We start from the raw sequence: 26,546 nt of genomic DNA on the forward strand, positions 1-26,546 counted from the left end.
TTTGGGGCCACCCTGAAGCCCACACAACCCCAGCCTGGGGGTCACTGGGGATTTCATCAGTATCATTGGTGATCATCAGTATCATAGGTGAAGGGTCCGGAAGATTAAGTCCCATGAGGAATGGCCAAGGGAGCCAGGGTTGTTTTGCCTGGAGAAGAAGAGGCTCAAGAGTGATCTCATCCTTCTCTACAGCTAGGAGAAAGGGGGTTGTAGCCACGTAGGGTTTGGCCTCTTCTGCCAGACAATAGTGACAAGACAAGAGGATATAATCTTGAACTGCACCAGGGGAGGTTTGGATTGAGTATTAGAAATAATTTTTTCACAGAGAGGATGATTAAATACTGGAATGGGCTGCCTAGGGCGGTGGTGGAGTCACTGTCCCTAAAGGTTTTTAATGAAAGACTGGACGTCGCTTCAGTTTCGTGGTCTAGTAGACATGGTGATGTTTGGTCACAGTTTGGACCTGATGTGCTCAGAGGGCTTTTCGAGCCGAATTCATTCTGTGATTCTGTGACTGGAAGTGCATGCCCACAAGCCACGGCGGCGGGTCTCCTGGCAGACCGGGGGTCCCCTGGCAGGCCGGGAATCCCCTGGCAGACCAGGGCTCCCCTGACACACCGCGTGTCCGGCAGCCGCGGGGCGGGTTGCGGGGAACCACGGCTCCCCCTGGCGGGCCGGCGCGACGGGACTACATCTCCCGGCGGGCCTTGCGCCCGTCCCGCCCCCGGGGCACAGCGGTTCCGGGCGCGGCGGTTCCGGCGCGCTGACCCGGCGGAGCTTTGCCGCGCTCCGGGGCAGCGGCGGCGCCGCTCGCACGTGGAGCCGCTGCCATGGCGGCCGTGCGGGTGGAGGCGGTGCTGGCGGCCGCCGAGGAGCAGGAGGCGGAGAAGCGGCGGAGCATCACGGTGGAAAAGGAGCTGGAGCTGGAGTACGACCTGGGCAATTTGCTGGCCGTGGACCGTAACCCCCCTCCGGCGGCGGCGCTGCGCGGGGCCGGCCCGCGGCGGGAGGCGCTGCTGCGGGCGCTGGCCCGCGACAACACGCAGCTGCTCGTGTCCCGGCTCTGGGAGCTGCCGGCCGAGCGCGCCGGCGGCGCCGGGGGCCCGCTGGTGGCGCAGCTGCCCGAGCCCACGTTCCGCCTGCCGCGGGAGAAGCCGGCGCCGAAGCCGCGGCCGCCGACGCGCTGGGAGCAGTTCGCGCGGCTGAAGGGCATCCGCCGCAAGAAGAAAACCTCGCTGGTGTGGGACGAGCAGGCCAAGGAGTGGCGGCGGCGGTGGGGCTACAAGCGGGCGGGCGGAGACCCGTCCCGCGCCTGGCTGGCGGAGGTGCCGGCGGGCGCCGACCCCGAGGAGGACCAGTTCGCCCGGCTGCGGCGGGAGAAGCGGGAGCGGGTGGCTCGGAACGAGCTGAACCGGCTGCGCAACCTGGCCCGAGCTCACCGCGCCGGCAGCGCCGTGCCCGCCGCGCCCCTGCACCCCACCGGCCACCAGGACCGCGACGAGCTGCGGCGGGTGGCCCGCGTGGCCCGCGTCTCCACCGCCTCGCTCGGCCGCTTCCAGCCGCGCCTGCCCAAGGAGCCGGCGGAGCCGCCATCCCGCAGCGGCGGCAAGAAGCGCCGCTTCCAGCCGCTGCTGGGCAACCTGGCGGCCGAGCGCAGCCGGCAGCTGGAGCTGCTGCGGGACATGGGCAGCAAGAAGCCGGTGCTCGACATCACCCGCGCCGTCAACAAGCAGCTGCGGGCGGAGGAAGCCGAGGCGGCCGCTGCCAACAAGGGCAAGAAGCAGTCGAAGCGTGGCAAGCGCGGCCGGCGGCAGCAGCGGCCCGGGCGCAGCGGCAAGAAGAGCGGAGCCCGGCGGCAGCCGCAGCAGCAGAAGCCTGCGGGCGGGGGCACCGGCGGGGGCAGGAGAAAGAAGGCGTGAGGGACAGTGTGCGGCACGGGCTGGGGATGCCCACCGAGGCGTGGGAAGGGACTGTCGCTGCCAGCCTCCTGCCCGGTGCTCTGTTCACACACGTATCTGTCAATAAATGCATTCTGACATTTCTAAAACATCCTGCGTTTGGGTCTTAGCTGGTAGAGAAGGAGGGCTGTGTTCTCCATCCAAGGGAAATCGGTGTCCTGTGAAGGGAGAAGGGTGTCCCGGTTCCTCCCACTCTGGGGATGTCACAGTGACTTGTTTCACAGGTGATGTTGCTTCGCAGTTGCAGCATTTCTGCCAGGACAAAAGCTGAGCAAAGCTGTTTTCAGGTAGCTGGAACTGGACCGCAGATGTGACCTGGAGTTTTGATGGAATAGCAGTTAAAGGATGTGGCTGCTGCTCTCTGCCCTGAGAAAGTGGCCTGACGGTGGAGCTCTTGCTCTGTGAGTCAGTTTATGCCGCTCAGCTCTGTGTTATTCAGGTTCAGTTACACAAGGAACATGGAAACTTACTAAAAGATTTATTGCAGGGCCTAAGAAATTGTACATATTTTCTACAGTGTTTTGTTGATGAAAAAAGGAAGTCAAAGCTGCTGACCAGCCACTGAGTTCAGCAGAAAAATGTTTGTATTGTACAGGTTAAAACCTAAATTTCTCCTTGTAGTAACAGTAATCCATCATTTTATAGAAATAATCTTACAGTGCTTACCTAGCAGTTTGAGAGCAGGTAGTAGAAATTCTCTCAGACTTCTTCCCATTACTCTTGAACTTTGTAGTGTCACATGTACACTTGAAATAGAAAAAAGAAAAATCAACTGTCTCAATGTGTGGCTTAGCTACAGGGAAGATGCTGTTCCCTAGTAAAAAGTTAGTAAACCAAGTTTCAGTAATCTCAGTTAAATAATGTTTTCAAACTTTGATATTTTTAGTGGTTAATGATACTGTAATGCCTCGCTGCAAGTTTTTGAAAAAGCTGGGTGACTTAAACAGTTTTCTTCTTGTTCTGTAGCACTTCAGTTAGGATGGCAGCTTCAGTAAAAAGCATCAGAAAGCAAATCCTTTGTGTAGGGGAGCTGCTGTGGGCAGAAGGGGTATGTATACCTTGGAGCTTGAGTAGCATTGATGGACTGACCACTGCCCAGCCTATGAGCCTTGCACAAGGTGTGTTCTTTGCCTCTCTAGTGCTTCTTGCCCGTGTGCTGAGCTGTCTGCAGCACTGCAGGATGCTTTGGTTCTGTCAGTGGCAGGACTGGTCTTGTGGGCACAACCCTCTGTTACCAACAGAGAGACATTCCAGACCTCTGATCTTCCAGGCATTTCCATAGGGCACACCTTGTACACGCTCAGCCACAGAGAAGGGCTCTTTTTCCCATACAAATATCTGATGAGAATTCTGTGCTGCTCACAAGGCTACTGGTCAGTTTTCTCCACTAAAATCCCATGAAGTGTGTTCATCTCCAGCAGCAAAGTGGTCATCTGAGCAGAGCTGCAGGTGCTCCAGTGGTGTTGCCACTTTCTAGCTCTCACAAGTGAATAAAGGTTTTGCAGCTTCATGTAGGGGCCTGAGCAGATCACTAACCTGCTTTCCCAAGCTCAGCACCTTACAAAATCCTGAGTTTAGGCTCACCTGATCTGCTCATAGAATCATTGAATGATGTGGGATGGAAGGGACCTTAAAGATCATCTAGTAAGACACAAAGAATTTGCAAAGGCAAAATACTTCTATCTGTTACATTAGAAAAATTATACTTTTTTTGTCAGAATCCAATATTTCCTTTGCTCAGTACCGGTATATGACTGCTGGCAGCTAAGCAACATAGCTTAAAGCTTAAAAATTTGGTTACAAAATTTTGATCCATCCTGCACTGTAATTTACTGTGATTTCATAGAATTACAGAATTGTCATGGTTGGAAGGGACCTCTAGAGATCATCTTGTCCAAGGCCCCTGCCAAGTCAGGGTTGCCTAGAGCAGGTGACACAGGAACATTTCTAAGTGGATTTTGAATGTCTCCAGAGAGGGAGACTCGCAATAGAACACGAAATTAATGACACACTCTTGAGATGTCCAAGGCAAAAAAGGGGCAGTTTATTTCTGAACTCCGATATTAATAGAACTTCAAAAGTGACAATGGATTGGAGGATGAAATTGCCACCTCTCCAACCACACTGGTCAAACCAACAATCCATCAATTCTCTCCTCCTCCAGAAAGGAATGCAAAACAATCATTATTTACAAGAAAAGTGCCTGAGAAACTCCATTACAAAAATGTAAACATCAGAAGGCTTAGAAGAACTTACAGGAACAGGGTGACAGGAGACTCCACGACCTCCCTGGGCAGCCTGTTGCAGTGCTCTGCCACCCTCAGTGTGAAGAAATTCCTCATGCTGAGGTGCAGCTTTTTGTGTTTTAGTTTAGACCATTCCTCCTTGTCCTGTCACTGGGCACGACTGAAGAGTCAGAAAAGTAGTTCACCTCATTTCAGGACCATGGGGGGGTTTTTATTATTTTCACTTTGCAATTCCATTACTTTCAGTATTTTTCTGTGACAAATACACAACAAGCACTCAGTCCTAATTAGATTTTAGTCGCTCTTCACTGGCATTCTGTGCCGTTTTAGCAAGCAGATTCTGCTTGCCTTAAAACAGGCCTGAGTTGGGTGTCGACCACGCTGACCTTAGGGCCGTGGGCTGGGGGTGCTGAATGCGGACACATTTCCCCTGAGCCTGCGAGTCCCTGTTTGGGACAGTCGTGTGCTGGGCTGTCCCGGGCTTTCCCGGGAGGAGGCGCTGCCGCCGGCCCGGCCCCGGCCCCGTGCCGGGCCCCGTTCCCCGTTCCCGGCCGTCCCAGATCCGGGCGATGGCAGCGGGGCGGGCGCGGGTGTCCCGCCTGCTGCGGCAGCTGGAGCGGGCGGCGTGAGTGCGGCGGCACGGGGCGCGGGGGTACCGCCGGGGCCCTCCCGGGTCCCTCACGGGGTCCTTCACGGGGTCCCTCACGGGGGTCCCTCCCGGGACCGGGCCCGCGGCCGGGACGCGAAAAGCAGCGGCCGCTCCGCCCCTGCGAACCCTCCCGTGCCCGCTCCCGCTGCACACCGGCGGGTTCAGCTGCAGGCCCTTGGAAGGGGTGCTTACAGGAGACTTCTAGGACGTAAAGCTTTAGTTTTCTGCTTTAGTTTTCCCCTTTTAACCATAACTTTTTTTTTTTTTTAACATTTTAACTAGTTGTCGGTGCCCGAGCCATGGCCACACTTATTCCCAAGGTAAGACTTAATTTGTTTCTCCAAAATAATTCCGTAGGCCGTGGCCCTGCAGAGGGCTGTATGTATCCGTGCAACCTGGGCAGAGGGTGCAGGTAACAGCTGGGAAGGAACAATCTAAAGAAGAAGATAAACAACCTGTTATTTTGCAGCTGTACAGTGCTAGTGGTTATTGTTGGAGAGAGTCACTGCTCCCACATGTAAAAAACGCCAATCACTTGTTTTTAAAATTTTAAAAGTTTAATAGTAATAAAATGGTTATAAAAATAGTAATATAATTAGACCTATAATAATTTGGACAAATTGAATTAGGACAAAATGAGACAATAGAGACAAAGAGTTACAGACATCCGGGTATCCTTTTCTAGGCAGCATGAGCCCGAAAAAGGACTCCCTTTAACAAAGGATTAACCCTTAAAAGCAATAGCCTGTTGCATATTCATACACTTCATACATGATGCATAAATTCCATTCAAAGACAGGATTCTGTCTGGTCATCGTCAACTTCTTCCTCTGAATCCCAACAGCGCCTTCAAGGTGGGAAGAAGTTCATTTCTTCTTATAAGAAGGCAATAAATTCTTTTTCTCCGAAAGATTTAGGTGTCCTGTGGCGGCTACCTTGCTGCAAGTCCTTTCTTTAAAAAAGTATCCTACATAGCATAGTTTCTATTTTAACTTTTTTTTATAACCTAAAACTGTATTTAACACACTACTTAAGAGAATTAATACAGCATCACTTTCTAACACAACATATATAACATTCACTTTAATATTTGCGAAAAGCCAGTCATAAAATACACATTTTTCACACACATAAACCACAGTTACTGCCTCCTGTCCCCTCCCTCCCCATACCGTGGGGCCAGTTCTTTGATCTGAACTTTGCTCTGGCTGTCATCACCTGAACCATCTCAACTTTCGATCTGCTTTTGGATGCACACGTGTTGCACCAGAAAAGAAACAGGAAGATATGGATAAAAAGTAGCCTTTCACAAAGGTGTGTGTTGACCTGGGGAATAAAATCTCCACCGGGTTTTTATACAGTCAGTCCCAAGAACGCAGCTCACTTAGCCAGGATTGTGGACTGTGAGCAGGGGAGCTGCGCTGACTTACCCCAGTCACCCTAGGAGGAGCTTCTGTTTGCATGGGCTGTAGGGAGGCTAGGAGAATAAGTATCTGTCAGTCTCCAGATTGTTGGTAAGTCTCCAGATCCACTAAATATTAGTGGTTTGGGCAATAATTTCAGTAATGTGTAACTCTAAGTAGCATGATTTCACATGCTTAGAACACTTCCTAAAGAATTGACATTGTCATTTTACATATGGAAAAACTATTTCTATGTTCAGATACTTGTTTTGCCCAAGACAATCCATACAGCAAGACAGTGCAGCTGAGAAATAGAATTTTGTTCTTTTGCTTGTCTGCTTGGTGACCTACTCAGTCAATTTAAACTAAGCTCTTGCCAAACTGAAGCCTGAGTTAAGAACCCTCTCTGAAAGTTTTAGGCAGCAATAGAGTCTATAGCATAGCAAGATGATATCAATTCAGTAAATCTCTAAATAGTGGGAAATGATTGAACAGTGACTAGAGCTGAAAAAACCCCAAACTTCTTTGGGTTTTTTTAGTACAAAAATTGTACTATTTCCTTGAACACTGCCACTCCTTGGCAGTGTTCAAGGAAATAGTACAATTTTTGAACTCAGTAAAATTCATCCTGAAAGTTAAGTTTGTTTCAAGAATGTTACAGCAGGGTGTCTATTGTACTATCAGAAAGCAAGAGAGTAAATGGTTTGGACATGTCCTTAGCCTGTCAAATTAATGACTGAAAGTACAGCAGACTCCAGCTCCAGGAGAGGTCAAACATGTACAGCCTGACAAGAGGTGGCAATGAAGGAGCCGATAGCAGCTGGCCTGTGCTTGAATAGAAAGTACATAAAGGGCTTTAATACATCTATCTGTTACTGTTGTGGGTCAGTGCTTCAGTGCACCCCAGCATGTCTGCAAGCCTCATTATCATGGTTTCACTCCTTGGATCAGAATCCAAATTGCGTATTTTCAATTAATATAGCAGACGTAAGGCATGCCTACAGCAGGAAGAGCAGAGTGCTTTGCCTGGTCTTTTCTTGGAGAAGAATGGGCAATTTCACTTGATGCAGTTTGCTTCACTCTATGGCAAAATTAGAATACACCAGAAATTGAGTTTTGTGATAATCCATGCAAAAATGACATGGCAGAGAGAAGCTATGACTGAAATACTGTCCTTATAAATATCTTCTAATTAAAGTTAATATTAACACACTGACTCTTATTTATTATTAGCAGTACACGTGGTAATTTTATAGCAAATAATTCTGTTTCACCTGCACGTTCAGGACCAGGCAGAAGTAAAAAGAAGTGTAAACACCTGTTAGTATTGCTCCCATGCATACATAAGGTGTTCTCTATCCAGGTACATAAAGAAGATGTCTCATGAATTTGTCTTTGTTCCAAAGGTTATGTTGCCCCTGCATTATAGGGGCTGCATTTCTAGCACGTCTCAGCTTGTATGTAGCAGCCTGAATGCTCCACACATACTCAGTTCTACTTTTTTATATGATGTTCTCGTCTTTGTAGACTGCAAACAAACTCTCATGCAACCTTCCTGCTAATTCATTCAGTTTTTATAAAAAATACTTAATTCTTGAAAAACACACTTGTTTTGTTGAATTATATGAGTCAGATCAAGTACTTGGATCATTAATCTCATGAACAGCAAGGAGTGAAATGGGTGACTGTTATCCAGACAGGCTGAGATGACCTGTGGAAATATGTTAGTGATGCTAAAAGCAAGGGAATCTGTCAACTCTAGAGCTGAGAAACAGAATGAAATAAGTTATTTTTCCTAATTCTACTGTTATATTTCCATTCCAGTTCCTGAACGGCCCACCCTGGGGAGTACAGACTATGCATTTGAGGTAGATTTAATAATAAAATATGTTTCATTTAAAAGCTGTACAAACAATACTTCTTGACAAATACGGCACTTAACAAATATTTACATTATCAATGTAAATATTTGGATGAGTAGGGCCAGATGCCATTTTTGTTGAGAAAAAGAAATGTTTTTTTTTTATAGATGGCCATTTCAAACATCCGATATGGAGAAGGAGTCACAAAAGAGATTGGCATGGTAAGCTGCTATGGTGTGAGTGCATCCCTGGCAAAAAGTTATTTTCTGATGGGCTGCCAGTGCTATAAATCTACTTAATAAAGGAAAGCTTATATATGGTGTGGTCCAATGTATCAGTGCACAAAGGTCGGAGCATACTGTTGGTTGAAGAACAGAAGCCTGGTGCATCAGTGGTGCTCTGGTATATGAAATGCAGCTCAGGGGATAATTGAGTCATTGGTACTTTGCTACAAGTATGCAACAATGTTTTTCTCTGACCGGGAATTTATTTCAGAAAAAAATTTTGAATCCTGCTGACTCACCAGGATTTTCTCAAGACTGCTTTCATCTTTCTAGCTCTCATTAACTCAATCAGAGACTCTATTAAATTAGCTAGATATTCATTCAGCTCTCACCTTGCCCTGTGTAAGTGTAGAATTTTTGTTTCAGTAGTGGGAGATGGTTCACCTGAGTACATTGTTCCAGTGTGCTTTTATCATTGGCTTTTTTCATTTATCATTTTTCCTCATTTTTGGCATTTCTAGCATTAATAGATCTCTTTTTTATTTGAAAATTTGTGAAGTAAAATTATAGTCAGACTGTAAATGAAATTAGACAGAACCTGTCTTTAAACACCACTAGAATAATTTATACGTATTGTATAGCTATTGTGACAACTTAGCTATACAATAGGATGTAGCATTGTTTTTCTTCCTTTTGCCACCTCATTTTGATTTTTCATCAATAATAAATAAATATCCAGTATTGCATTTTTAATATTTTAATGCTGTGCTTTGGTGGGCAGTTAATGGAGGCAATCTGTGAAAAGGCCTTTTTTATTCCCACAGGAACTTAGGAAAAAATATTTTAAAATTTTATTCTGCTTTCTCTATTCTACATGTGTGTGGTTAATGCTCTTTTTTTTTCAGTGGATATGGTTTTAAAAATTTTGCAATAACCAATTATTTTTAAGTCAGGGTTTTATTATTATCAAATGGTTCAGTTGATTTGGATTAGTGCTTAAATAGTGAAGTGTGTGATTTTATACCAGTTGTTTGTTTTTTTATTCATTATTATAGGACCTGCAGAATCTTGGTGCTAGAAGAATTTGTTTGATGACAGATAAAAACCTCTCCAAACTCCCTCCTGTAAATGCAGTATTAAACTCCTTGGCAAAATATGGTATAAACTTTCAAATATATGATAATGTCCGTGTGGAGCCGACAGACCAAAGGTACAATTTGCTTCTGACAGTGCATTTCTCCAACTAGGCCTTTACAGGACTTCATATGGCTTTTTGAACACCTCCTTGTGGCCTGCGTGCTGGTCTTAATAGTTAGTTTCCCTGTGTACTGGTTTTACCATGACTAATTGGAAAATCTTTCTTGTGTCCTAAGTTTCCTGGATGCCATCCAATTTGCTAAAAAGGGAGAGTTTGATGCCTATGTTGCTGTTGGAGGTGGGTCTGTGATAGACACCTGCAAAGCTGCCAACCTGTATGCAGCCAGCCCTTCATCAGAATTCCTGGATTATGTCAATGCTCCTATTGGGAAAGGGAAGCCGGTCACTGTGCCCCTCAAGCCACTCATTGCAGGTAAAGGATGAGGAGAGTGTGTGGAGAGTTGGGGCAAGGGGAAGGTGAGGCATTCTACACTCCCTGATACTTCTACTGAAATCAGTTTACTGTGGCTGTTTCAGCTTCCTTTGGGCTAACTTCCCCTCTAGTTGTATTCAGAAGTCATTTTGCTGTTTAATTCAGTGGAGGTAAAATCAGAGGTTTTATCCTTACTTTGTCTTGTTTAGCTCAGCTAGACTCCTTTACTGAGAAAAGAGATCAAAGTAGCAGTTTCCCTTTGATCTCTTGGCTTTGGATCAGGGATACCTCCAAGATTTCCTGGGCCCTGTATTTTGGGTGGTGTTACTATTGTGGTTTTATTATTTAAATTGCAGTATTATATATTTCTTATTATTTGTTGTTATCTCCATTCTTCCTTTTAAGTTCCTACAACATCTGGCACTGGAAGTGAAACCACTGGTGTTGCCATTTTTGACTTCAAAGAACTAAAAGTTAAAACTGGTGAGGTTTTGGTGCTTTGTTTTGGGGTTTTTTTGTTTGTTTTGTGGGGGTTTCTATGTGTTATTCAAGACAACTGCTTTTCCCATGTCTTTGTTATTTCCCTGCCTTGAAAGGAAAGGATGCTGCATGTCATTTCAGGTGTCATTTCGTTTGATTCAACAGCCACAGGCAAATTTTAAAAGCTTAAAAATTTCCTCATTGAATTAAATTTATATCTTATTAACATAATCAAATACCTATGTAATACAGTGGATTATAGTTTGAAGGCAAAACAGGAAACTAAAATCTTTCAAGTCCTTAAATGGCAGAAAATGTTAATTGCAAAGGAAATTTCCACTTATATTCAGGGTCAACCAACTGTTCCTTATTTCCTCTGTATTTTTCTTTCTACTTTTAAGACTTCTGTTTCTTTGTTGTGTAATTGCAACCAAATGTTCCTTTTCCTGACTTTGGAAACCTCAGGCATGGGATGCTGAGCAAGTGAGGGACACTGTCTTCCTTTGGCCTTTTCATCCCTGGCAAATAAAGATTAAGGCTAAAATGTCGTCTTGAGCTTCACAGCTGTTTAAGGTTTTGCTTCTAAACATGTGGATTTTATACACCACACAGTCTGCAGAACTCAGGACCCAGATGGGTGTGCTAAGGAGACAATAGCTCAAGAGTTTTCTAGTCTATATGTAGTCAGTCAGTCTGCCTGTCTGTCTGTCTCTCTCAGAGCTACATCTTTGTGCCCTTAACCGAAATACAAGGGCATGGTTATTACAGATGCTGAAGACAGCAACTGGCAATAACAATTGATTGCAGGTACAAACCAGTTTTGCCTTCTGCCTGTCCACAGAAGATGCAAATCTAAGAATACTGCAGATGCCACAGATATCTTGCAAGGCTGCTCAGGGAGGGTTGCAAACAGGGAGAGAACATTGTCTGGTATAATCCACTTCAGGCAAAAGTCTCAAATCATGTAATTCTTTTAGAGAGACTTCATCATCAGTTTACATTCATAAATACTCTCAACCCTCCCTTCTCTCTCTTTGCTTTTATGTTCATAGTTTCAAATATTTTTTCTCTCCTTATTGTCATGTTTTGAACATTAAGCTTAACTTGTCCTATTTGTATATTTGTTGCAAAACATCTTTAACTGATCTTCCTCCCTTTGCACATTGCAGGTATTGCTTCAAGAGCCATTAAGCCCACGTTAGGGATCATTGATCCTTTACACACACTGTCTATGCCTGAACGAATAGTGGCCAACAGTGGCTTTGATGTGCTTTGGTGAGTTTTCTGCATAAGCTGCTACATGAATTTATTTAAATTTTGTATTTTTACTTTGATGATTGTAGAAAAATGTATTTTGAGGGCACAAGAGGATTATCTTTTTTTCTGTTTGCTAGTCTTGTTGAGTTCTGTCAGACTTTCCTCTTCCTTAGTTTCACTGCCTCCCTCAGAATGTATGGAAACAAATCCTGCTTTTGCAGAAATTTGAATGTTTTTGCATTGCACTGGAGAAACTCTTTGCTTCCAGAATAGCTTTTGTCAGGGAAGAGAGTCCAGGTGTCCCTTTTTAAGGGATCATGGAGATAGATGATTAATCACATTTGTAATAGCATTTATCATAAATCACAGACATTGCAGGGAATAAAGAATAAGAATTTTCCAACAAAAGCCATGATGTGTCAATAAAAATTCATAAAAGCTTGTGAGACACCAGCAGGTCTTCATCCAGCTATGGTCATCTTCAGAACCAATCTCATAGTTTGCTTTTTACTCGGCACAAAATTTTATTCATCTCAAACCAACAGCTTAACTGCATAAAATACATTGGTATTTCTATTTGGAGAGCCACAGTTTACTTTGCTTCTGGGTGCTATGTATATTAAAGTAATAGATATGTAATGAAACTGTGACTTCTCAAGTGTGGTGAAGGACCCTGGCCTGCAATGTCTGTAATGGAAAAAAGGCATTTGTTCATTAATAAAACTGGTTTGTCTGTAGTTTTGTTCATCTTAATAGAGTCATATAGGCAGTGCCTCTTCTTTATGTGGTCAGATACATGAGTGTGTGGGAGATGAGACTCTTGGCAATTCCACATAGCTTAAATATCACCCATAATTTTTTTAAGGTCAGTACTTCTAGAAGAAAAGTACCCTATGAAGTTTCCAGTGCTAAAGTCTATTATGGTTCCTGTCCTACAGAAAGGAAATGCACTCATTGCACATGCACAGCCCTCTTCAGTGAGAAACACTACAGGTGCTGGTGCATCCAACCAGGCTTTTAGCAGGTGTGAGCTGATAGAAAGGGACTGTGTTTAGATTGCCTTCTGTGTGTGTGTTGGAGAGGAAGTGCTGTGGAGGTGCTGGCCCAGCATTCTTCCACTGTCTGTGAGATTGTATTTCTTGTTTCAGCAACCATTGGACACCAGAAATAAAAAAGAACCTGCATTCAAAGGACAGCAGGGCAGTGAAAGAGAGCTCTCTCCCTTAAGTAATTGATTTCTCCATCTTTCTGTTAGCCATGCCCTGGAGTCGTACACTGCTCTCCCTTACCACCAGCGCAGCCCCTGCCCCTCCAACCCCATCGAGCGCCCGGCCTACCAAGGCAGCAACCCCATCAGCGACGTCTGGGCTCTGCACGCTCTGAGAATTGTCGCTAAGTACCTGAAAAGGTAACACACTTAACAGCCATCCCCCCTGCAGGGTGCTCAGTACACAATGCCCCAAAGCGGGGGCCTGCAAGAATGGAAATTTTAGGCTAGAATGAGGCAAGCTGCAACATTAAGCTTTTGTTTTCTACCCTGGATTTTTATTAAATAAAGCAAAATATTTTTCAGATAAAATTTGGATTAGTAGTTTGTTTTGAGGAGGTAGCTTTTTAATGCCTCTGTGAATCTATTCTTGAAGTCCTCAGTTAAAGGTATTTCAAGTTGTTCAGTTAATATGGGAGCAGAATTTACTTATCTTTTTTTTCAAGAACCTCCTTTCTAAGACAGAATAAGGGGTATATGTAACAAACTGAATAAAATACTGCTGATGTTACTTCTGTGGCCTTCAGTGTAAATTAAGATATACACTTACGAATGTGCAAAAGTATGCATTTATTGCAAGCGTTCTCATTCTTAAAGACCTTCAATTTAGAATAGGTATTGCCTTAGCTGGGAATTGGTGTTGATCCCTGTCAATAAAGTTTTAGCCTCTTTACAGCTTTTGCATACCATTTGCACTTCTATTAAAGATCAATGTGGGGTTTTTTTGAAAAATTTTTTCACAGTACCTGGTGAGTCAAAATGGTTTTTGTTCCTTTGGAATCTATTCATGAGACATTTTCTCCTTACTGTCAAACTTCAAAGGGATCCTGAGGCACAGGAAGCCAGGGAATCCTGTCTTCATCCCACACAGGTGGTGGGGTCTAGAGCACCACCTAATGAGATGGTGAGAAAGCTGGAGTGATCCTGGAGCCATACACAGAATTACCAAACATTCTAACTAGAATTTTTTGATTCACCACTGAATTGAATATGGTTAAATCCACTCTATTTACTTGGTTTTTGGAAAAGTGAAAGGAAGCTTGCCCTTCAGTGAACCAGTATGATCTACATAAGTGATCCAGATGCAGCCTTGTTCTTTTACCGAAGCATGGCTTGATTCCATTTCCACCATTTTAATCTCAGTTTATCTTTTAGATTTTTTGTATATCTGTCCATAAAGAAGTCCTTTCTCCCTTCTCCCTCCTGAATCACCAATCTGTTTGTGAAAATTCATTGGTACCATTTGCCTCCATGGTGCACAGAGCCATCAGAAACCCTGAAGACCGTGAAGCAAGAGCCAACATGCACCTGGCAAGTGCTTTTGCTGGGATTGGCTTTGGCAATGCTGGTGTTCATCTCTGGTGAGTACAGAGAAACAGTAACTCCATCTGAGGTCAGTTTACAGCTAGTGTTTGTTTCAGATTGTTAAAGATGTTGCTGCCCTTGTTGCTGAACGTAGAGTAAGGGATTGTAGCCTGGCCTGTGATGCTGAAGGACCTGTGTGTTGTGACAAACTGATGGGCTCTTGTCATCTATGTGTGTAAAGATTGTGTATTCTTGGGTTGTGATACTCAAAACCAGTCATGTGAAAATTACAAAACACAGCCGTCTTTACCTTCCTTGGTAGTAAAAACAAGAGTAAAAAAGTCAATGACACTTAAAATCTTAGATTCCATGCCAGCTGTTCCGCAGTGAGACAGCAATGATGTAATCTTGAGTTTTTCCTGAACTGATGCAATTATCTGTAAGTTTGTCTGTGGGATAGGCAATCAGCAGTCTGAAATGAGCTGTAATTAATATTGCAAGGTAATATAGTTTCATTTGGATGAAAATCTCAAAGAAGCAAAGCCTAAAAGTGAATTGTGTACAGAAGTTATTAGCAGTCATTCTTTTCAGAGACCTTCCTTTCATTCCTTTTCTGTGAGCAAGTCTACTTTTATAATTATATCTCAAAATTAAACTTTCTTTTTCTCAGACAGTGTGAACACATAGGTATGCAGACTATGATATTTTTGGCATATTTACATTACTTTAGGAACTGAAGATCTTTCAGTTCAGTCAGTGAAGTAATATAACTTCACACTCACAAAGTAAGGAGGTACTGTTTTTTCCAGCTAGGTCCCTGAGGTGCAGAGGGATGAGAGTTTTCTGTACCTAATATCCACATCATACCTGTCAATGCCTTCTGAGAATCTGTACTGAAGAGACTTGCATACTGAAAACTGACCACAGAAGGGACTGAACACAAATTTTCCAAATACCAGGAGAGCTGCCCTAACCACTCTCTCTCTGCTCTCTGTTCCAGCCATGGAATGTCTTACCCTATTTCTGGTTTGGTGAAAACTTACAAACCAAAGGATTATAATGTGGATCACTCTTTAGTGGTAAAACTTGTTTATTTTTTGGTTTTTAATATACATTTCAAATATCTGTTATCTGTCATTAATGAGCATTAAAGTCCATTGAAGTTAAAAGTACATGTCCTGTTGATGTGTTTTATTCTTTTTTTCTTGTGGTTTTTTTTTTTTTTTCCCCAGCCTCATGGCCTTTCTGTGGTGCTGACATCCCCAGCAGTGTTTGCTTTCACAGCACAGATACATCCTGAGCGGCATTTAGAAGCTGCAGAGATTCTAGGTAGGAACATCTGTGGGTACAGTTCTCGTGTACAAATGGAATTCTTTCCAAAATGACATTTTGGGATTGAAAAACGCTGTGTGCAAGCAATTGTCATTGGTTGTTGGGAGGGGTTTAAGTTTAGAAAACAAGATTGTGGAATTAGATATCATGCAAATTAGATGGAATAATGCTGAATTTTGATATTGTATGATGTGATTAGAGGAGCAAGCTGGAGAAATCTGATTCTTGGCTAGAAAAGTGGACAGCTGAAATTAACTGGAGGTCTGTTGCAAATTAAAAAAGAGTAGCTGTGATTGGCACAACTCTTGTCACTTTATGAAGAGTAGTTACCACAAAGTGAACCAGCACTCAGGGGCATTTGCTGGCTAAAAGGAAGTATTTTTCCTAACAAATTCCCTGTTGTGGCAGTGATTTAGAACAGTGATATTTTGAATCGCTCCTGCTCTTTTTTCCATGGCACACAGCTGTGGGTTTTGGTCATTCTAATGTAGGCCTAAGCTTGTTTGTAGGTGTTGGAATTTCTCAGTGGCTGATGCCAAGGGAAAGCTTTTCCTGGAGTTGCTTTTCTGTGGACACATATGTAATGGCTAAAAAGAGATTAATTAACAAAATGGCCTTTTCTGCTTTTTAGCAGAATAAAAGTGACAGTTGCAAGCTGACAGCTCATTTAAAGGTTATTTTGTCATATAGTGCCTTGTTATGTTACAGCCCATCACCAAAGGGTGTCCTAAGAGAAAGGATAGCTCTTTATTGTACCTCCAGCATGACTGTGTGTAATAAACCAGATTCCAGTGATGTAGTCTCAGAGCTTCTAGCTGTGACAGCATGGCTCTGCACTGAGCTAATTTATTTGTCTAAGGTCAGGGGGTTTGCCTGCACTAGGTTTTGTGTGCACTAGGTTTTGCTGTGTTTAGCAGCTACACTGCTGCTAAAACACATGCTGGCCAAGGAGCAGGCACAGCCACATGCACAGCAGTGCAGGGAGTAGAGAAAAAGTCGTTAGGTCAACTCTCCTGTTATTTGGAAAATTTGTGTTCAGTCCCTTGTATGGTCAGCCTTCTGTATGCAAGTCACAGCAGTCCAGTCACATGTATGACTTGCTTGTGGAAGTAATCTCAAAGCACTGGAGATCTCAAGAAGAATAGGACTTTAATATAGACATTTTATAGTATTTTATATATAGTATAAATATTTTAAATATACTATATTATTTTATGGTATTTTATATATTTTATAGTATTTTATAGAGGGTGCAAAACAACATGGTCAGAAAAACTACATTGGGTTAAAGTTCTGTTTATTTCGTAAATGGTCTGTGAGGTTGTTCAGGCTTCCTCTAACGTGTGCTGTCCTGCTTATGGTCAAAACCAAAACACAAACTCAGCTGGAGTCATATACTGAGCTAATAAATATCTGTGTTCCTACAGCAATTACACACAACTAAAATGAAACAAAATGTGTCTGGATAACTGGTCAGCACACCATATCAGAAACTTTCAGCTCTGACTCTTGATTTTAAAACAAGTGACTGAAAAGCTGTTCCCTTAGGTTTTGTGGTATTAACTTCTGCCATAAATTCTGTCTCTAGAAGTTCTGTTAATTTTCTCAGTAGAAAGTTTAACTACGTCATTGTGTGCCTTGCTGGAAAGGGATTCTGCTGAAAACACGTCACGTGGGATCGAATTTATTAATTCCCATCTGGGGTGTTTACTTCTGAGTCCACTCCAGAGTCCAACTGACTACAGTAGCTGATTCAAATCTGTCATGTTGCCAAATGCAATGACTAAGAAGGTATTTTATGACATGAAGCAGATTACTAAATAGTTATGTTGTGTGTATGTACAGCTGTGAATTTGGGTACAGCCAGAAAAAATCCAATACCTCCCTGGATGGATTCTTAGACAGTTGAAATAGGTGTGCATGTGGCCAGAGATTTTCTAAGAGCAATTAAAGACTGATGAATCTTTTAAGCTGAGCAAAAAGAAAGTACTAGAACTATGGTAATATTTTAAAACCGCCAACCACATTTACTGTCATATTTTATCCTCCTGCATTTCCCTTTTACTTTACCATCTGAATAGAGGGTTTATGTCTTTTTGCTGTGGAGTTACCCCTCCACAGCAAAACCCGGATAAACTTAGACTTCATGGCATGGCCCCAATAGCACAAGACTTTGTACAAGACTCTCTCATATCTTATTTATCTTTTTTTCCCAGACATTATTTACTACATTACTGCCAGCCTTACTACCTGAATATCTGAGCTCTTCAAGTGAGCTTGCAGGTTTCCTATTCCCTTAACTCCTTTTGAATGTTACAGTGAGCTGTGTGAGGATCACAGAAGATATTTTTCCTGTAGCTATGTCTTGCTCTTACTCATCTCTCAGTGTGGCACTTAGACCTTAAATAGTTCTGCTGTAACATCACTGAGGTCACACAGAGAACCAATTTAGCTTGGGTTACTTTGAAAGAAATCATATGGAGGGACTTGGGTCTCCTGTTTGGACATACTTTTATTATTACTTTTAAGTAAGTCCTGAACATTCATTGAAGAAGGGAACACGAGCTATTCCGTAAGAAATATTTATAATCTTTCATTTTGTGTTGGTGTTTTCATTACTGTTCAGTAGTTGTTTCAAAGAGAGCAGTTCCTCCTCTTCAGCTCTACAGTACCCTACACAAGTCAGCACATATTCAAACAGCAATAAATTTAGAATTTACTCAACGTGCTGAACACTGCCCTGCTGTCTCCTGCCTTTTTCAGCCCACATGCTGTAGTCCTCTCTGGTAATGTGTAATTGAACAGAACAGTCCTCTAGATGTCAGCAAACTCAAGACCTTAAAATGAAGTTAGCATTTGGCACACTGTCCATACAAATAAATACCACTGATGTTCATGCATTAGCTGCTTTCCTCCCAGCAGTTAGTCAGACTAAAAAGTGCTTCTCCCTGTGAGCACAGAGGGAAAGGAAGTTAACCTCATGTGGCAGTTAGTCTTTCTGGCAGCAGTGAACGTGCCTCTGATCTTGTTTTATTCCACCTTTCACAAACCATTCCAACTGTAAAATGAGGACTGATTCCTCTTTTTACTTCTTGTAGCTTTTAGGGCAGTGGCTGTTATGTATGGATATGTATTCAGCTGATATTATGATTAAATTAAGTCCAGGACAGGCTTCCTCTGCTCTCTCCACCCTACAGTCAAGGCATTATGTCTTATTTTAGGAGCTGACATCCGCACTGCCAGAATCAAAGATGCTGGGCTTATTTTGGCAGACACACTCCGGAAATTCCTATTTGATCTGAATGTTGATGATGGCTTGGCTGCAATTGGTTATTCCAAAGCAGACATCCCTGCATTAGTCAAAGGCACTCTGCCTCAGGTAAGACAGAGAGCAAAACAGTTTTTCTTGTCAAATAAAATAGAACAGATTTTGGAAAAAAATCAGAAGTGCTTCTTTTCCAGCAAGTTTTATTTCTATTCCTGCATGAAAACTATTTAAATGGAGAAAATTATGGATAGTCAACTATATATTGTTTCACTCCACAGCTTAGGTTTTTCTTTTCAGTGGGATGGAGTGCATGCTGCAGTTTTCACATGGATACAGAAAAAAAGGGCTAAGTGTTTGGTTTGGGGTTTTTTTTAATGTTACAGTTTTTAAAAAGAGGATGTTTTTCATAAGCCTGTGATCTTTGTAGTAGATACTGCTTTTTTCATAACTACCTCTCTTAATTATGTGTGCAGGTGGTCTATAGATAAAGCCTTAATACCAAGTGCTATCTGGTAAGAATGATCAAACTCACTTTGCATTAAACTTTCCATATTGAGAAGTTGCATTTTTCTTCGCAGATGGCTTTTTTGTTCCATTGACCCCCATCAGAATTTGAAATAAGGTCCCCTGGGATGATATAGATTAAACTTGTAGTACCCTTTATTGTTTCAGTGCCCACAAAGACACTGCAAAAAGCAACACACCACTCTTAAAGCAAAATCCAGAGTCTTCCTTGTAAAAAACCAGTTTGATTCATATGCTATGAACCTAGTATTTGTTCCCACCAAGTTGCAAGGGAAATATTACTATGGAGAAAGTGAAAATTTTTTAGGCCAAAAGGTTATTCACTTTTTACAGCAGATCCTGTATAGTTCTTCTCACTCATAAATCTCAGAGCACCTTAGAACAGTTACATTAACTGTAAATATTAATATTCCTATTTTATACCTGAGAAAGTGACACAAAGGTGCAACTATTGAGGATCACACTCAACAGCAGTGGCAAAGCCAGGAAGAAAACTAAGGTCTCTGAGCACCCATGAAGTAGGTTATGCCTGTGCATTGTTATGGGGCATTTGGAGGGTTTGTTTTGATAAACACATTCCTTTAAAACAAACATTGAATGCAAGTTTTGCATAGCTGGAGAAGGGTTCTTCACCAAAAGATGTTGAAGGGTTTTTTCTGTCTTCTTATGGCATTGGTGATTCACTGTACTGTGTAAAATGAGATGACCTAATAGTTTCTCAGCCCTTATTTTTTTGTATGAGATGTAACATGATGCGAATGTATCAGTGTTCCTTAACAATCTGTTAGTACCCATGGGTTAATCCATAGTTTATTTTTTGGTATAATTCTTTTGCTTTTCATCTTGCAGTAGGTTTGCTTTGTAATACAGCAACGGCCCATTCACATCAAGAAAGCAATGTGGTGCAGTGGTGATAGCACTAAAAAGTTTGCCAAGTATATTCCATGCCATGAAGTGCAGGCTGCAGGGCAGAATGTAATCTGACTGTTGGGATTTGGGGTGGGAGCTCTGTTGGGACAGACTTGAAGTTAAAACAGAATTTTATTTCCCTTCCTAAGTGAGGCTGTTGAAGTTGATCTTGTTTACAGACAGCAGTTATTCTAGCAAAGAAGATGCTGTCTCAAAGTTCAAGGTGGCTGGGTGGTGGTGTTTGAGAGGAGATGGGGGCACTGAAAATAAGAGATTGTGGAAGGGCTGTTCTCTGTCCACCCACCCCCTGCAGACATCCCAGAGGCAGCTACAGTGGGGCTGAGGCAGTGATGAGTCCGGAGCTGCTGGGTTTGGCACGGGACCAGGATGCACTGAGTCAGACTGAGGGAGCCAGGGCCTCGCTGTCTGGGCACCAGCAAAGATCAGCAAGCTTGTGCAGAGGTAGTGATGGTGCCTCTGTGTCCAGGCACACGGGAGGAGCACCCGTTTGCAGCCTTCTGTCTCCAGAGCTGGGAAATGCTCCAGTCTGTCAGGCTGTCAGGCTGGCTGTCTCCTGTCACCCAGTGTGATTTTACAGATAAATCTGGACATCTCAGTGCTCAGAGCTGCAAAACTGGCTTTGGCCCAGACGGTCCTAATATGATGAATTTATGAATGCTTGAGCACTGTGTTGTCATATTTTGCATATTATGAGTCTGAAAAAAAACAACACACTATTGCCCTGGTGCTGTCTGAATTTTCCATTTGGTTTCAAAACTGCATAGAAGAATCTTAGTCTTCTCTTTGGCTGGATCTCTGTGAGTAGCAGCACTGGTGTCAGCAATGGGGAGAGAGGTACCATTTGATTGCCACTTATGCACCAGTGAATCTTCTGTAGGTAAAATTATGCACACAGAGCTGCACTTCTCAGACTCCTCACAAGCCATGCTAACCATGATTATGAGCTGTGAATACCTCACAGCTGACTTCTCACCACTGTTTCACGTTGATTTGGCAGTGTGGTGGCCTGGCTTGCCGTGTGACCACATCCACAGTCGCGTCCCGCGCGCCGGGGGAAGCGCGCGGCTGTGAACCTGTACTGTGGCATCACCCTGCTTCCAGGGGGCTCAGCTGAGCCTCCTGCCCAGGCAGGGCACTGGGGAGCCCCTTCCCCTGCATCCCACTCCATGCCTCAGGCAAGGACCTCAGCAAATGATATCCACTGTTCACATGTGAAAAAAGGGGGAACTTACAGCTGGAGGGCAGCATCTTCCACAAGGGAGATGTTGAAACAGGTTGCAGCAGAAGAAACTCTTTCTTGCCCAAAGAGACCTCATCTAAAGATAATGTGCTCCTAGTGTGGGCCTGGACTCTGTCTTTGCAGACATCTCTAACTCTCCCCAGTATTTCAGTAAAAGTTAAAATCATTGGTTGTTGAAAACATGAAAGTTCTAATCATGACCAGTATGAGTACACTGATGTTGAGCCCTTTCAGCTGAATGTTCCTGCAGTAACTGGGTACCTACACTAATGCAGCTCCTCATCCTCAGTAGCACAGGGCTTTTCTGAATTGCATCCCCTGCCTTTGTGCTTATTTTGTCAAGCAGAGCACTAAAGCACATATCTGAGTTTCATTGCAGTCACTGGGGCTTTAGCACCTGAACATTCTGTTGAATCAGTGTCCAAATGAAGACCGACCACAATTCCTTTGTATTCTGACTCTGAGGTGTGGGGCTGTTTATTAAGCAGTTTCATACTTTGCCTTTGCTGTGTCTCTTTTTCAGAGTCTGACTTACAGGTGCTGTTTATTCTGCCCATTTACAGCAGCTCTTGGGCCTTGGGAGGTGTAGTATTTTGAGAGTCTTGGTCCCTAAAACTCCAACTCCTAGTTCAGTGCTGGCAAATTAATTTTAAAATGGACTATCTTCTCAGGATAATGTCCTCCGGTGTACTGACATCTGTGATGGAGAAGGCCATGTTTGCTGTGCTTGTCTCAGAAACTGAACAGCATTCTGATCTTGCTTCTGTGTATTTAGTTACAGGGAATTTTAGCTTATATATTCTTGAAAGTACTGTACAGTTGATGATGCTTCAATTTAATTACTTGATTACTTATTTTGCAAAACTTTGTTATTCTCTGTGAAGGATATTAGTACAGAGACACGTAGTTCACCTACTGTTTGATTAATTTTACTGGTATCCATTTATAATCCAGTTTTTCTTTCATCTTGCAGGAGAGAGTGACTAAACTATCACCACGTCCCCAAACAGAAGAAGACTTATCTGCTCTCTTTGAGGCTTCCATGAAACTTTATTAGCTTAAACATGTTTTGGAAAGTGTGGTCTATTCTAACACAGAGGTAGTTTCTCACAGATACGGGACTGAATTTGTTTAGAGCATGGAAGAATTTGGGTAACTTTGACTTCTGTTCCATTGTACACTGCCAAAAGGTCACACAATTCATCTCTAACTAAACACTGCTTTGAAGTGAGGACTTGACTGTGGTTTCTTTCTTGCTCAGTTGTCAGTGACATTGACTTGCATAAAAGTTGGAGCAGATTTCTTGCATTACTGAAGGCTTTTTTGTGCTTCAGAGGTGGTCAAAGGTGGAAAAATGTTCCAAGGGATATTGCAAGCCATTTTGCAAATTATGCTTCTATTTAAATTATCCATGTTTTGTTTTAAAAAGTCATGCTAGCTAAGAAATAATGAAGGTCATTTTTAATTAGGGAGGGGAAGTCCCCTGCAGAAAATATCAGCTTACTGTATTCTGTTCTGCTTTATCATCTTTTTACCATCTGGCTTTGCTAAGAAGGCTGTTGAACTGGGGTGCTTTTTCATTGTTTGATTAGGAAAAATCTGGACACTTCATAGCTGTCTGTAAAAGAATGCTTGGAAATTTGGTTTGGGTTAAAATTCTCACAGATATTGTCATACATTTATCTTTCCTCTTAAAATCTCTATAATTGTCATATATTTATCTTTCCTGTTATGCTCTATACGAGGTGCTGTTCAGAGGAGCAAAACCAGAGTAAAGCATGGTCACACACTCAACAGGAACCATATAATAGCAAGACAGCATCCATCATGGTCATTCTGTCTGTCTGAAGGCAACATCCCCCCTTCCTGCTGTGTTCTGTGGAAGGAAGCTCTCAACTGTATCTTGCTTTGCTGTGAATCAATTGCTTCTGCTGAGCATCAATTGCTTCTGCTGAGCTCCTGCAGGTGCTGTCCCTCAGAGTGCAGCCACCAGCTTGAGGAAGTGGCTGTGTGCTGTGGTTCAGTATTAAAAAGAGGTGGTGAGCATTTGGCTGCACAGAGCCCCACGGGGAGCACTGGTTAAATGTGGGAAGGAGCGTGCACCTTCCGTGCAGTTAACCAGCTGGTTGGCTGTCAACTGAGAAAGGGAAGTGGGGCAGGGAGAAAGGAAACTAACATTTTAATAGTATTTTCCTTTATTTAAAAAGTCCACGTGGTTGTGTGTACAGTTTGTTTAAATCAGATTCTGCTTCATGTTGGACTCTTTCAGCATCTGATTCATGCTGCTACCACAGCACAAGACAAATGAGGGAAGAGCCCTGTGACTTCTGGGGTGCATATTCCTTTCTGCTGGGGAGGGAGCACTTTTCAGTCACCCTGTTGAAGTAGGAGGCTCTATGCTTGCACCTTTGCATTTGTGTATTTGTCAGATCAAACTAGTGCTGTCCTAGCATCTGAGGACAGATGTGTGCTGGATATTGACACTGGATCCATTCCAGGGCTGTTAAAGCAGGTGGATGGATACTGGCTGTTTTTAGCATCAGAAGGGGTTTGGCAGCCATAGGACTGCACTGCCACTGTGTGATACACATGTGATTTCCATGTCCTTCTGAACCTTCCCCTCTGCTGAAATTGCCCACAAGTACCTCTGTCATGAAGGCTGATGTTGTAATAGCAAGGGATTTATTTCATTATATTGTGCAAAGCTGACATATTTAGAAAAAAAAATTGTCAAAACTTTTTGTCCAACCCTGTTGTTCAGAGTCAGGCTGGATGAGGCTCTGAACCCAGTCTAGTGAAAGATGTTCCTGCCCATGGCAGGGAGCTTAGAACTAGATCTTTAAGATCTCTTCCAGCCCAAACCATTCTATGGTTCTGTATAAACTTTTGGCCTGTTTTGTCTTTCCACTCCTGTCTCTCTCCAATCTGTGGTAGCAATACAGATTCATGAAGAGACAATCTTTTTGTCCAGGAGCCTAATTCATGGCAGTCCTGCTGTGTTTGGGGGGAATATACTCTCTGGGGAACTGAGCAGCATGTGATTTCATCACTGCAGCAGAGCACTTTGATGGGAATTCTTTGGGAAGTAGGATAACTTTTTCCAGGACACTTTTTATCTGCCTTTTATGCCAGTATGGCTGTTATTGTCAGGTTGCATTTTCAACTGACAGAAGCTCACACAACTTCCTATACCAGATAACCTGCAGCTCCTGGTGGTTTATAAAATAAATCTCATACCCCCCTTGATACGCATATTTTTACAGATGAGACAAAGAGGTTTATGTTATACCTAGCATAAGCAGATGGTGCTGTAAGAAGGGACATTTCTGTTTTCCTCACCTCTTTGGCTGCATCAAGGTCTTCAACTGCCTTAAACTGGTTGTGGAATCTCTCCCACAGACATCAGCTACATGTGAAAATTTGTCTCATGGGCCTCAGTCTCCACCACCAATTATTGGTTACTAGTAGGGATTTTCTGAGGAAAAATCAAGAGAGCTCAAGTTGCCCCAGAATGCTGTCATTCAAATAGTGATGATGTGACAGGGTGTCACATCCTGGCTCCTGGGCAGTGGTAGTTTTCACAGCTAAAGAGCTATGTGGGGTTTTTCATGTATTATATCACCAAATTACTCTGTACTGGTATTTCTGTGGGGAGTTGGGGTGACACTGTAATTGTGAGTGCCCAGTGGTGGTTGGGCATGTGTGTGAAATCTGGGAGGCTTGTTCTTGTGGCTTCTGTTACTGCTGTGCTACTCAAACCCTCTGTGATGGATCTGTTAGTTTAGATTGTGCTGAAATGCAAATAACAAAAATAAAGCTTGTTTTAGAGCAGCATTTAACTCTGTATTCTCTGAGCTCTGTGCAGGTAAACACAACCCAAAACCTGGCCCTTGTGATCACTCACTTAGTCCATTTGCATTTATTAGATTAGCTTTGGAGAGCAAGTATGAACAAGTGCATATGTAGTGCTGGTGAAAATAGTTTACCAGCAGGTGTAGTGTTATCTGGAGTACCAAATGAAAAACTCACTCATTTCACAAGCAGAGCCTGCAGGATTGCTGCTTGGGATTTACAGTAGTTACAGTCGTTGGTCCATCCCCTCATTTGCCTTGCCTCTTTCCATACCAGTGCTGATTTTCTCAGCAGTTAAAAAGAGAAAAAAAGAAAAAATATGTACTTAACATAGCTAAATCTTCAAAAACTCTCACCATCATCCTGTGTGAATAAACTTGGAAGAAACCACGTGTAAGTTAGGCTGTATGATCATTCCTGTTGCACCCTCTTGTGCCATGGCTGTCATCTTCTGTCTTGTAGTTGGCTTTCCATCTCCCTGAGACCTGAAAAAATGGATGAGAAGAGTAATGATTAAGGGACACAGCCAAGCTCTGTCTAGGTCCTTTCCATAACCCCTGAGTAAATCTGCTTAGGCATCACTGCGCTCCAGGACACGTGCAGTGTGCCTGAGATTCAACAGCTCCAACCAAATAAATCCATTGCCACATTAAACATCTCTGTGCAGAGGACATAAAGGTAGGGTCTCCATTTTTCCTCAAACCATCCCTGTGTGCTTCCTAAATAAAAATGAACTTGATTTAAATCCAAGCACCAGCTAGTGAATGCAGGAAGTGATGCCACCATTTTCCTGATGTCTCCGGCAGCCCTGGCTCACACAGTGTTGCACAAGCTGCTTGCCTGCTGCAGTGAGGAGAGGGTCTCCCACACCTAGCCATCTCTGCTAATCCTGCCTCAAGATCTGAGTTAATCTCTGACACACCACCTGGCCACCTGTAGGAGAAGAGATTCCTCTGAACAGGGGTGTTCAGAGACTGTCAGCAACCAAATTTGCAGAGGTCTCAGCTCTCTTTGCACATGCCTATTTTTCAGCCTGTTTACCTGCACTGTATGTATGAGAAACCACACAGGGTCAGTGGGTCAAAAAATGCCTAGTGCAGAATTTTTAAGTGTAATGGTCCATGAAAATAAGCAGAAGCTTCTACTTTTTGCTCTGAATATCTCAAAGAAAGTGAGAC

At 43.2% G+C, this 26,546-nt stretch overlaps 2 protein-coding genes across 2 annotated transcripts; both read left to right on the forward strand.

Moving 5' to 3' along the window:
- Window positions 1-771: 771 nt before the first annotated feature.
- RRS1 (ribosome biogenesis regulator 1 homolog) lies at window positions 772-2,047 on the forward strand. Its single transcript, XM_066563610.1, has one exon. It carries the CDS (start codon window positions 831-833, stop codon window positions 1,917-1,919), a length of 1,089 nt encoding a protein of 362 aa, XP_066419707.1. The 5' UTR covers window positions 772-830; the 3' UTR covers window positions 1,920-2,047.
- Window positions 2,048-4,737: 2,690 nt separating this feature from the next.
- Window positions 4,738-25,350, forward strand: ADHFE1 (alcohol dehydrogenase iron containing 1). The gene is made up of 14 exons (XM_066563601.1): window positions 4,738-4,829; window positions 5,136-5,173; window positions 8,081-8,124; window positions 8,286-8,339; window positions 9,398-9,552; window positions 9,716-9,912; window positions 10,318-10,395; window positions 11,562-11,667; window positions 12,905-13,057; window positions 14,179-14,277; window positions 15,222-15,300; window positions 15,454-15,550; window positions 18,775-18,932; window positions 22,490-25,350. Exons 1-14 carry the CDS (start codon window positions 4,774-4,776, stop codon window positions 22,571-22,573), a joined length of 1,398 nt encoding a protein of 465 aa, XP_066419698.1. The 5' UTR covers window positions 4,738-4,773; the 3' UTR covers window positions 22,574-25,350.
- Window positions 25,351-26,546: the final 1,196 nt, after the last annotated feature.

This window comes from Molothrus aeneus, chromosome 1, assembly GCF_037042795.1.
Source record: "Molothrus aeneus isolate 106 chromosome 1, BPBGC_Maene_1.0, whole genome shotgun sequence".
NCBI classification, from domain to species: domain Eukaryota; kingdom Metazoa; phylum Chordata; class Aves; order Passeriformes; family Icteridae; genus Molothrus; species Molothrus aeneus.

Excerpts from the sequence above, each read along its gene's own strand:
- RRS1 (XM_066563610.1), top strand. The coding sequence starts at position 831 with ATGGCGGCCGTGCGGGTGGAGGCGGTGCTGGCGGCCGCCGAGGAGCAG.
- ADHFE1 (XM_066563601.1), top strand. The coding sequence starts at position 4,774 with ATGGCAGCGGGGCGGGCGCGGGTGTCCCGCCTGCTGCGGCAGCTGGAG. Across the intron at positions 5,174-8,080 it reads TGGCCACACTTATTCCCAAG|TTCCTGAACGGCCCACCCTG; the intron begins GTAAGACTTAAT and ends TTTCCATTCCAG. Across the intron at positions 15,551-18,774 it reads AGAAGCTGCAGAGATTCTAG|GAGCTGACATCCGCACTGCC; the intron begins GTAGGAACATCT and ends GTCTTATTTTAG.